This window comes from Myotis daubentonii, chromosome 5 (assembly GCF_963259705.1).
Source record: "Myotis daubentonii chromosome 5, mMyoDau2.1, whole genome shotgun sequence".
Classification (NCBI taxonomy): domain Eukaryota; kingdom Metazoa; phylum Chordata; class Mammalia; order Chiroptera; family Vespertilionidae; genus Myotis; species Myotis daubentonii.
In genome coordinates, this window is record NC_081844.1 from 11,562,443 (window position 1) to 11,574,727 (window position 12,285).

The 12,285-nt window shown below is 50.0% G+C and overlaps 1 protein-coding gene across 1 annotated transcript in view; it reads right to left on the bottom strand.

Moving 5' to 3' along the window:
* The window catches only part of MYO1F (myosin IF), a 34,588-nt gene that overhangs the window by 1,332 nt on the left and 20,971 nt on the right, over positions 1-12,285 (bottom strand). The window contains exons 17-26 of the mRNA XM_059695927.1: positions 9,539-9,645; positions 8,989-9,087; positions 8,748-8,892; positions 3,031-3,145; positions 2,767-2,936; positions 2,019-2,164; positions 1,496-1,642; positions 1,169-1,317; positions 752-835; positions 24-219 (exon numbers count right to left, since the gene is read on the bottom strand). Coding sequence (XP_059551910.1) covers positions 24-219; positions 752-835; positions 1,169-1,317; positions 1,496-1,642; positions 2,019-2,164; positions 2,767-2,936; positions 3,031-3,145; positions 8,748-8,892; positions 8,989-9,087; positions 9,539-9,645 — 1,358 coding nt within the window. The remainder of the gene's footprint in view (positions 1-23; positions 220-751; positions 836-1,168; positions 1,318-1,495; positions 1,643-2,018; positions 2,165-2,766; positions 2,937-3,030; positions 3,146-8,747; positions 8,893-8,988; positions 9,088-9,538; positions 9,646-12,285) is intronic.

Here is a 12,285-nt window from a genome sequence, read left to right on the forward strand (position 1 = left end):
GGCTGCCCCTCCACCGCACCTACCCGGCCACACCCTCGTCAGGCACATTGAGGAATTCTGTGTTGTGCTCGGAGGGGGGCCGTGCCTGGGGGCGCCTGCTGGCCCGCTGGCCTGAGGGTGGAGGGCCCCGGGGAGGCCGCTGAGAGGCCCCTCCAGATGTGATCTCCAGGGGCAGAGGGCCTCCTCTGGCGGAGGGGGGTACCCCGTTTCGGTCCAGACCTGTGGTGGGAACAAGGATGGAGGCATTTATTTGGATGCTCTGGGAGGATGTGGGGAGGATCTGTCTCCAAGTTCCCAGTCTGAGGGAGGAGGCAGCCACACTCAATCCGGTATGGTGACTGGGCCAGAGGGAGGGACCCAGGGGCCAGGTGGGACGAGAGAGGTTCTGCAGGGGTAAGACTGCCCCCCCCCCTTGCAGGAGGGCTTTTGGGGGTGGGTCTTGGAAGATGAATAGGAACTCAAGTGTAGTGGGAATTTGGGAGACAGGCAGAGCAAACAGCTCCAGCAAAGGCCTGGAGGTAAGAGCAAATTCGGTAAGTTGGTAAAAATAAGATGTAGCTTGTATGACAGGAGTGTAAGAGGAGAGGAGAGGTCAGTGGTTATAGCAGGTGTCAGATTCCGGAGGGCTTTGAGTACCAAACTAAGCTTAGCTTTTATTCTGCTTGTTAGATAGCGCGGACAGGCAGTCTGGCTCAGGTTATGGAGCCCACAAGCTGCAGGGGAAGACCCTTAGTGGGGGGCACCTCCTCACCCCTGGGGCGCCCGGGCGCCGCCCGAGAAGGGCCCGGGGCCGATCTTCGGGGTCTCCCCTGGGCCACTCCTTTCCGTGTGGGCTCTGGAAGGGAAGGGGACGGACGTGGGCGTTTGCGCGGCGGCCCCGCCCACAAGCCCGGTCTCTTCTGGCTCCGCCCCGAGCCCGCTCCAGAGCTCCGCACTGTGATTGGCCTCTCTTCTCCAGGACCCACCCATTCCAGGACTCACAGGCTGCCTCTTTGGCCACGCCCCCTCTTATCTCTCGCCCAATCATTGGTCTCCTCTAAGTCTTTCCCTCTCCTCCATGGCCCGCCCTCACCCTGGGCAGCCTCACTGGCTCCGCCCTCCCAGCCTTGATTGGTCCCTTGCTGGCCTCGCCATTTTGGCTACGCCCCCCGCTTCTGCGCAGACTCACTGGAGCTTTTGGGTAGCCCATCACCCACGCTGATGGCGAGGGCCCGGCCGCTAGCTTTGAGCGCCGCCACGTCGCCGGAGCCACGCGAGAAAGTGACGCTGCGCGTGCCACCTCCGCCCCAGCCCTCCTTCTTCACCCGGAACTGTAGTCTGTGGGGAGAGGAGGAAGCTGTATGGGCGCCGCCTCCCGAGTAGGAGGACCTCCCCATCCCATCCTTGTCCGGCGGGCACCCGTGGGTGGCGGAGCAGTTGAGCTGGTCCGCGGGCTGGGAGGGGGTGCTGGGCCCAGACTAGCGCCAGGATGCGGTGGTGGTGGGGAGGGCCATACGTGTCGCTGAAGGTGAGGGGCAGGGGTCTCCGTGCTGCCTCCTCGAAGCGCTTGCACAGGAGGCTGACGAACTCCGTCTTGAAGATGCTTTCCAGGAAGCTGTCGGCCGCTTCTTCTTGGAGGATGAAGAAGTCGTCTTGCCGCGTGCTGGGGAGGGCAGGAGGAAAGGCCGGTGGTAGTGATGGGTGAGGGTGGTAGAGGGAGTGACTGTGAGATGCAGCCGGGGAGGGGTCAGGTAAGAGGCAAGTGAGGAGTTAACAGGTGGGGGAAACGGGAGAAGGGAGGGAGCAGGAGAAGGTGGTAATAGAGAAGGGCCAGGTAAGGAGTCAGGGGAGGGGGCAGGTGCAAGGGGCAAATAAGGATCATGAATGTGGGGGCTGGTGAAGGTGACATGTGGGGCCAAGAGAGGGTTATATGTATAGCAGCAGGTAAAACGGTCAGGGTTACAGATGGGGCAGCAAGTTTGAGGACAGCTGAGGGCGACAAGAGAGTGACTGTGGGGCAGGCGGACTCCTGGCCTCACCTGAGGGAAACTCCCCGCAGGGCCTGGATCTCCAGCTTCTTCTTCAGGACCTCACGCACCTGGCCCTTTTCGGGTCCCTTCTTCACCTTCTCCCGCCCAATCATGTACACACATCTGGGCGTCAGGATCAAGTCCCTCTTGATGGGCTGTGAGGGTGCAGTACCATAGAGGCTGATGGCAGGGGCCTGGGGCATGGGATCAATTCCAGGCAGAGGGTGGTTCTGGTAGGTCGGGTGAAGGTGTCCCTTCATGTGAAGGTATATGAGTGGTTATATAATAAATAAGAGGTTAAGGAAGGCTATATTGGCTAGAAGGGGGTGTCTGAACAGGTACAGGATAGGTAAAGGTATACTTGCTGGACACGTGTACCCAGGTCAGGTGAGAGCAGCTGTGCACAGGTGTCTAGGCTAGGTGAAGGTGTGTCTAATTGACAGGTCTATTTAGACTGAGTGAGTGTGTGTACCTAATGGATAGATGTTTCCAGGATAAGTGAGAATGGTCCTGTGGTCAGGGCTTCTGGGTAAGGTAAGTGTGTAATTGTGGACAGATGTATCTGGCCAGGTGAAGACACATCTGATGGGTAGGTGTGTTTGGGCTACATAAGGGCATATTTGATGGATAGATGTATCAATGTTAGTTGAGCATATACCTGTGGGCAGGTGTGCCCCAGCCGGGTGAGGGTGTACCTCTGATGGGGGTGCCAGGCTGGAACCAGGGTTCTGGACATACCCACTTGCTAGTGCCTCACCTTGAAGCGGCGGTCGTACTTAGTGACCGAGTCAGCGAAGTCCACACGCTCCCTCTTGCCCAGGAACTGACGCAGCTCTGGCCGCTCCTCCAGCCCCAGGTAGTCTCCAACAAAGTTCCGATTGATGCTATTTCGTCTCCGCTCCTTCTTGTTCAGCAGGATGTTGGAAGCTGTGGGAACACAGGGTGTGGGGGCAGAGGTTGTGGCTTGGCTCTTCCAGGTACATCTGTTTGCACCCTCCGCCTCCCACCTGCAGCCTCTTACCTTCCTCTCGCATCTCCTCATACTTCCGGATTGCCACATGGCTCCGCCAGGCCTTCTGGATAGTGCGGGCAAAGCCATCAAACTTGCGCTCTCGCATCTCTTCTAGAAGAAAGAGCTGGGCGGGATGGAGGGGTGGTGGGTCCTAGTGTCTCCCCAGGGCCACAGCCTCCAGTTTCTCTTGAGCCCACCCCACCCACCTGCTCTTGCTCAGGGGCCCCTGCTATATCACACTATGGTCAAAATTTTCTTCCTCCACATGATGTGACCCAGGATTCCCTCCCAATATGTGGTACAAGCCTCTGCATTAAATTATAACTGGCTTGCCTGGTTGGGGTCAAATCCCAGCTCTGCCTGTTATAGCTGTGTGGTTTTGCCAGGAATGGTATAACATCATGCTATCCCACACTACTAATTACGCTGTTATGCCTTTCATGTGAGGTGCACCTCAACTTCAGAGATGTTAGGAATGTGAATCAATGTGCATTTTAGAAGAACAGTACTGTAAACATGGACATCTAATGGCAGGCGACTGTGGTTATGCAGTGTATGACCTGCACAGCCATGCATGGTAGTCCAGGATAGAAATCTTGTGCAGAAAGCAGACTTTCGGGTGTTTTTTTTAGTCCTCATCTGATGATATGTTTATTGATTTTTATTTATTTTTTAAAAATATATTTTATTGAAATTTTACAGAGAGGAAGGAAGAGGGATAGAGAGTTAGAAACATCGATGAGAGAGAAACATCGATCAGCTGCCTCCTACACACCCCCACTGGGGATGTGCCCGCAACCAAGGTACATGCCCTTGACTGGAATCGAACCTGGGACCTTTCAGTCTGCAGGCCGACGCTCTATCCACTGAGCCAAACCGGTTAGGGCTGTTTATTGATTTTTAGAGAGAGAAGAAGGGTCAGAGAAAGAGAGAAACGTTGATGTGAGAGAGAAACATCGATCGGTTGCTTCATGCAACCCGGCCTCCAACCAACTGAGCCACCTCGTCAGGGCCAGACTTTTGAGTTTTAAGGGTCTTGGTCCTGAGAGTGCTTAGAAAACAAACTATATTTGACCAAAGCATAGTGGAAATGTCATGAAAGATATCTTAAAAAAAATAACGGGTGAGCATATCAAGGAGAGGAACCCACTGGATATGAAGAGTTATAGATCTATAGTAATAAGAACAGCGGGGTGCTGGTCAAGGACTAGAACTATCAATTGGAATAGGACAGGTGGTTGGGAAACATCCTAATTCAAACATACATTTAGTGATAAAAGAGATAGCATTGACATCAGTGAAGATGGGAAATACTGAAGATGAAATTGGGCTTTATAAAAATAACCTGCTGAAACCGGTTTGGCTCAGTGGATAGAGCGTTGGCTTGCGGACTGAAAGGTCCCAGGTTCGATTCCGGTCAAGGGCATGTACCTGGGTTGCGGGCACATCCCCAGTAGGAGATGTGCAGGAGGCAGCTGATCGATGTTTCTCTCTCATCGATGTTTCTAACTCTCTATCCCTCTCCCTTCCTCTCTGTAAGAAATCAATAAAATATATTTAAAAAAAATAATTAACCCTTCACTCAGGACGATTTCTCAAATACACAAATACCCATCACTGCTCAAAGCCTGGCACCCACTTTGCTGGCCAAGGTGGTTGATGTCTCCCAGAAACTCCAGGCTTTCCTGCAAGGACTAAAAGGATGATTCTACAGATACCTGGTCCAAATGCACTTTAAAAATATACCTTGCAGGATGTGTGTAGCCGTGGGTGTTTATATAAGGTTTGGAATCTTCTCACAAGGAAGAAAAACCAACATTGCAGTTTTGTGTGTGTATTCTTTTGTTCCTCTAATATTCTGTGGTTGGTGGGTCTGTGTACAAAGTGTGTCTGAGTAATGCCTCGTGTAGGTTGTCTGGAGGGCAGGAAGGTGCATTAATTCTCTGGTTTGCTGAGGGGGCAGGAATGAATAATGGGAGACCAGCCTGTAGAACTGTGAGTGAGCCAGTCAAACAGGAACCCCCTTCCCTTTAGCTGTTTAGGAAGATGGGACAAGTGATTTCTGCCCAGTAAAGAGAATTTGTTTTCAGTTTGGGAAATGAGCCTTCCTGTCTACAGAGTTCAAAATGTATCTCTTCTGTGCTGCGGAGGGCAAGTACAGGTGTGCGAAGGGGCTGGGACAGGATTCAAGTCGAAGCTTCTCCTGGTGGGCTGGGTTGAATAGGGTCTTCCCCAAAATTCATGTCCACCCAGAACCTGAGAATGTGATCTCATCTGGAAAGAGGGTCTTTGCAGATGTAATCATGTTAAAATGAGGTCACACTGGAGCAGGGTGGGCCCCCAATCCAATGTGACTGGTGTCCTTATACGGAGAGGGAAGGCCATGTGATGACAGGCAGAGATGGCAGATGCATCTATAAACCTAGGAAGGCCAGGGATCTCTGTCAGCCACCAAGTTAGGGGGAGGCAAGCAAGGATTCTTCCCTGGAATCTTGAGAGGAAGCGTGGCCCTGTGGCACCTTGATTTTGGATTTCTAGCCTCCAGAAATGTGAGAAAATAAGTTTATTTTGGGTTAAACCATCAAGTTTGTGGTGCTTGGTTACAGCAGCCACGGGAAACTAATATACCTGGGATGATGGAGAGTGAAGGCCAACAGGTGTATAACATGTCCAAGGATAATTTGTGTCCATGTTTACAAGAAACAATCCAATCCAGAATTATCTCACTTGAATGCATTTGTGGTTGAAAGAAGCTCCAACTCCATTTGGTTCACTTAATTTCTTGATCAGCTTTTTAAAAAAAAGTATATATTTTTACTGGTATTGATTTCAGAGAGGAAGGGAGAAGGAGAGAGATAGAAACATCAATGATGAGAGAGAATCATTGATTGGCAGCCTCCTGCAGGCCCCCTACTGGAGGGAATCAAGCCCGCAGCCAGGGCATGTGCCCTAGACCTGAATCGAACCTGGAACCCTTTAGTCTGCAGGCCAATGTTCTCTCCACTGAACCATACCAGCTAGGGCCACACACTGGGGATTGAGTCTGCAACCCAGGTAGGTGCCCTGACCCGGAGTCAAACTGACCTGGTTCATAGGTTCACGCTCAACCACTGAGCCATGCCGGCTGGGCCCTTGATCATTTTTAAAAATATATATTTTATTGATTTTTTACAGAGAGGAAGGGAGAGAGAGTTAAAAACATCAATGAGAGAGAAACATCAATCAGCTGCCTCCTGCACACCCCCTACTGGGGATGTGCCTGCAACCAAGGTACATGCCCTTGACCGGAATCGAACCTGGGACTCTTTAGTCCGCAGGCCGACGCTCTATCTACTGAGCCAAACTAGTCAGGGCTTGATCAGTTTTTGATATAGCGTAGTCAAACTGTTTTAATGCTCCCCTCCTCCCCCATTTTCATTTCACTAAAATTATTCTCATTAGGATAATTTTTATCTCCTGTGCAAATTACCAGTCTTTTTTTCCATTATAAAAACTAAGCTTTTACCTTTGTAAATTTTATCATTCAAATTGCAGTCTCAAAATGTGCAGGCCGCAGTTTTCGTCAAAATTTGATTTTACCTTCTATAGTCTTAGTGCTAGCTTTATTTTGTCTATCTTTTGCAGTATCTATATTATGTTTCTTTCAGAGTCAGATTTTACAATCTGCCAGTAACAGGCAAGATAGATTCTCTTTCCTTCCCACCCATCCTCCTATTTTTCTGCCCCTCCCTCTCTCCATTTTTTTCTTATCGGTTACAAATTGAAGTGTTTCAGGTATAGTTTTAGCCATAGACAATTTTGGTTTGTGATAAGTTTTTGTTAGTAACAATATTGACTTTGAATGAGATTCCAGACTTTTTATTTTTTTGGAGCAAAGTGCATCCATAGGGAAAAGCTCTAGGAGGTAGGTGTGGACAAATTCGGCGACAAAATTTCCCAACTCCCAAGACAGACTGTTTTCGTATCTGTGAAATCTCAGAGTGCCCACCCCTCTGTGTTGTTTGGATTGGTGAGAGAACAGTTACCTTTAAGTACTGTAACTTCAAGGGAATCATTTCAACAGTCTCCTGGTTGTCTCCAGGTGCCAGCAGAGCAGGTGCCAGGGGGCACCTGGCTGGCCCTGCCCTGGCCCTAAATACCCAGCAAACCTTTCCTTGCTGTTCCAGCTTATCCCAGGCTGGGAACCAAGGATTCGCCTGAGAATCTGGTGAACTAGTTAAGCTCATTGAGATGGTCATCTCCCTGTTTGCTTTCCAACCTCACATAGAAACAGGGCCCAGGCAAGCCCTTCGGGTATTCCTTGCCCTGTTTTCTGTTGATTTTTTTTTTAAAACTGCCCCCTGCCCTAACTGGTTTGGCTCAGTGGATAGAGTGTCGGCCTGTGGACCAAAGGGTCCCAGGTTTGATTCTGGTCAAGGGCATGTACCTTTGGTTGCAGGCTCCTTCCCAGCCTGGGCCATAGTTGGGTTGTGTGCAGGAGGCAAGCAAAACACATTGATGTTTCTCTGTCTTTCCCTCTCTCTTTTACTCTCCCTAAAAACCAACGGTAAAATATCCTCGGGTGAGGATTAAAAAAAACAAAAACTTCCCTCTTGCCCTGACTGGCTTGCTCAATGGGTAGAGCACCAGCCCATGGATTGAAGGGTCACGGGTTCGATTTCTAGTCAAGGCCATGTATCTCAGTTACAGGCTCCCCGCCCCAGTAGGAGTTCATGCCAGAGGTAACTTGTCTCTCACATCTCATCGATGTTTCTCTCCCCGCTCCTCCCTCCCTCTCATTCTCTCCAGAAATCAATGGAAAAACTATCCTCAGATGAGGATTAAAAAACGTACTCCAGCTTTATTGAGATATAATTGTCATATAACATTCTGAAAGTTTAAAAGTGTACATGACTTGATTTGATACACTTCTATATTGCAAACGATGACCATATAGGTCAGCTAACACATCCATCACCTCCCATAGTTACCATTTCTTTTGTGTGGTGAGAACATTGAAGATCTCTCTTAGCAACTGTCAGCTGTATAATACAGCATTGTTCACTCTTGTCACTGTGCTGTACATGACTCCCCAGGACACATTCCTCATCATTGCTGTGTTTGCTTTCCCTGCACTCAGAGGCAGCATAAAGTGGGTGGTGCTTCCAGCCTTTTGATAAAAGGCTCAGAGCTGATGTAGCTCACTGGAGGGATTGTTCCTATGTTGGAGAATGTGCAATGAGGTTTGTCTTTGATGTATCAGGACCCGAGGCTAGTTTTGGATAAGAAAAATGCCACTTTGACATGAATCTCAGGCTCAGGGACCTGATGTGTTCATGAATGAAGGAGTGAAGGAAGAAAAGAAGATGGAGGAAGGAAAAAAAAGAAAGAAAGGAAACGAGACAAAGGACATTCTGGATAAGCCATGCATCCTTATTCTTTACAGGCACCCATGTGTTTCTCTACCTGCTTCCTGGCCACCAAGGACTATCCAGCTAATTTAGGTTTTTCTGATCACCTACTACATGCCAGGCACTGTGCATTGGATTTTCTGTTCTGTCTAATCCTCAGCCCAGTCCTGCACGGCAGCTTTTACTCTCCCCACTTTCCAAATGGAGAAACTGAGGCTTGGAAGGGCGAGGAAACATGTTCAAGATCACACAGTGGCCTGAAGAGCAGGACCTGAGCCTATGCAAGTGATCCAGGTGTCTTGTCTGTCTGTCTGTCTCTCTCTCACACACACTTACTGACTCAGGGTTCTTGACGAAGACCTTGGTGCTCCCCATCTGGTACTGGTCCTGTTCCATGTTGACTGCACGCAGCAGGTGCTGGACGCCCTGACGCTCATCCCCACGCCACCGTGGCCATGTCTGGGGGGTCAGAATGGCGTACCTGGTGGCAGAAGGTTTGGGAGGGTTTAAGCAGGTGGCTCAGCTGGTGGTTATTCTGCAGGTGGTGGTTAGGGCTGGGAATGGCAGGGCACCTCACCTCTGCAGGAACTTGGCGAACTGGCGACGATAGGCAAAGCCTGCCCTGCGTACCCTGATGTTCTCCTTCAGGCCCAGGTACTCAACTTGGTGCTTGACCCTGGAGGGAAGGCAGCCTGAGTCCCCTGGTGGGGGCCTCCCCAGTCCTGGGGGGGGGGTATCTGCTGGAGGCAGTATGGGGGCTGAGGTATGGGGAGGGAAGTTCACCGCTGGTCCCAGCGAATCAGTTCTGTGGAGGGGGGGCCTGGGTTCTGGGATGAGGGGTCTGTTTGTCTCTGTGGCCAGTCACTTCTAGAGTGGGGTCTAGGGACTGTGCTAGTCTCTGGGTCATCCTCCAGTCAGTCTGGGGCTGTCCCTGGGGTCAGTGGGGGTCTTGGTCTTTTCTAGGTGTAGCCCTGAGGCGCTGAGGGATTTTGCAGTGGTCCTAGAGGTCAGCCTGGGTTAATCCTGCGATGTCATGAAACCCCAGAAGGGTTCCGGAGGAAGGGTCATTTTTGGGGATAGGCAGTGTGGATTGGTCAAGACGGTAGCCAGACCAGGTTGGGGGTCACCTGCTCTCCTCCCAGTCATGGGGCCTCTTGGTCTCGTTGGGTTTGATGCAGCGGATATAGTGGGGCGTGCACTTCTTCAATGTGGCCACCAGGTCATTGGCTTGTTTCTGAGGCAGAGGAGAAGGCAGGGAGTGGTGCACAGATAGGCCCCTCTGGCCCCTTTCTCCTCCCACCCTGGAAATAGACCCAGGAGACAGACACACTGTGTGTGGACAGGGACTGGCCAGTGTTTGTTGATGGAGCACTAAGTCCTGGGGAAAACATGTCCCTCAGAACATCCCTGCCTATCCTCCGGAGACCAGTACTTTGGAGGTAGGGAATCCTGTGTATGTGCCCGAGACATCGGCCTTGGTTGTGCCTTTTAGTCCCTCCGTGGAGACTAGAAAGGAAATTGTTCCAGGTGTGGGGACTGGCGGGGGCAGCAGGAGACCCTGGTGTTGATCATGGCTCTGCTGTGTGATCTGGGCCAGTGACTGCACCTCTCCGAGCCTTGGTCTCCCCATCTGCCAGATGGGACTAGTCCCACATGTGTAAAGTATCCTATATTTGCTACGAGCACTGACAAGTGCTCAATACATGGTTATTAAATATTACTATGCTAAGAGAACCAAGATGGCGGCATAGGTTAACGCCGGAGTTTGCTGCCTTGAACAACTACTTCAAAAGTGAAACTAAAAAACGGAACGGACATCACCCAGAACCACAGGAACGCTGGCTGAGTGGAAGTCCTACAACTAGGAGGAAAGAGAAACGCATACGGACACTCAGAGGAGGCGCAGTGCTGAAGTCAAATTCTGAGGTGCGGAGTGCGCGGAGCGGGCTGGCGGCGGAGGGCGCGTTGGCGTTTTCAATCGGGAGGGAGTCTCAGACTCTGAGCTCCAGTTCTGGGCGAGTCTTTAGGGACCCAGACTCAAACGGGAGAAGCGGGACTGTCTGGCTTCGGTCAGAGCGAGTGCAGCTTTCTCTCCGAGCTTTGCAGCGGGTGCTGGGACTCAGAGAGGCAGAGCCCCTGGGGACAGGACTGAGAGCCGCCATAACTGCTCTCTCCGGCCCACCCTGTTGATCCTGTGCGACCCGCCCTGCCCAAGCCCTGCACAGAGGCATTTGCTGGATAGCCTCAGGCAAAGGCTAGATTAGCACCTCCCTAGAGGACAGAAGTTCTCTCACTGCTGACACAGCTGATTCTCATAGCCACTTGGCCTGGAGGTCAAACCCTCCCTGGTATTAGCTACAATCAAGGTTTAACTATAAGACTGTGAACAAAGACCACTAGGAGGTGCACCAAGGAAGCATAACAAAATGCGGAGACAAAGAAACAGGACAAAATTGTCAATGGAAGATATAGAGTTCAGAACCACACTTTTAAGGTCTCTCAAGAACTGTTTAGAAGCCGCCGATAAACTTAATGAGATCTACAAGAAAACTAATGAGACCCTCGATGTTATATTGGGGAACCAACTAGAAATTAAGCATACACGGACTGAAATAACGAATATTATACAGACTCCCAACAGCAGACCAGAGGAGCGCAAGAATCAAGTCAATGATTTGAAATGCGAGGAAGCAAAAAAACACCCAACCGGAAAAGCAAAATGAAAAAAGAATCCAAAAATGCGAGGATAGTGTAAGGAGCCTCTGGGACAGCTTCAAGCGTACCAACATCAGAATTATAGGGGTGCCAGAAGATGAGAGAGAGCAAGATATTGAAAACCTATTTGAAGAAATAATGACAGAAAACTTCCCCCACCTGGTGAAAGAAATGGACTTACAGGCCCAAGAAGCACGGAGAACTCCAAACAAAAGGAATCCAAAGAGGACCACACCAAGACACATCATAATTAAAATGCCAAGAGCAAAAAATAAAGAGAGAATCTTAAAAACAGCAAGAGAAAGAAACTCAGTTACCTATAAGGGAATACCCATACGACTGTCAGCTGATTTCTCAACAGAAACTTTGCAGGCCAGAAGGGAGTGGCAAGGAATATTCAAAGTGATGAATACCAAGAACCTACAACCAAGATTACTTTATCCAGCAAAGCTATCATTCAGAATTGAAGGTCAGATAAAGAGCTTCACAGATGCCGAAACCGGTTTGGCTCAGTGGATAGAGCGTCGGCTTGCGGACTGAAAGGTCCCAGGTTCGGTTCCGGTCAAGGGCATGTACCTGGGTTGCGGGCACATCCCCAGTGGGAGGTGTGCAGGAGGCAGCTGATCGGTGTTTCTCTCTCATCGATGTTTCTAACTCTCTATCTCTCTCCCTTCCTCTCTGTAAAAAATCAATAAAATATATTTAAAAAAAAAAAAAAGAGCTTCACAGATAAGGAAAAGCTAAAGGAGTTCATCACCACCAAACCAGGATTATATGAAATGCTGAAAGGTATCCTTTAAGAAGAGGAAGAGGAAGAAAAAGGTAAAGATACAAATTATGAACAACAAATATGCATCTATCAACAAGTGAATCTAAGAATCAAGTGAATAAATAATTTGATGAACAGAATGAACTGGTGATTATAATAGAATCAGGGACACAAAAAGGGAATGGACTGACTATTCTTGGGGGGGAAAGGGGTGTGGGAGATGGGGAAGAGACTGGACAAAAATCGTGCACCTATGGATGAGGACAGTGGGTGGGGAGTGAGGGCGGAGGGTGGGGCGGGAACTGGGAGGAGGGGAGTTATGGGGGGGAAAAAAGAGGAACAAATGTAATAATCTGAACAATAAAGATTTAATTAAAAAAATTACAAAAA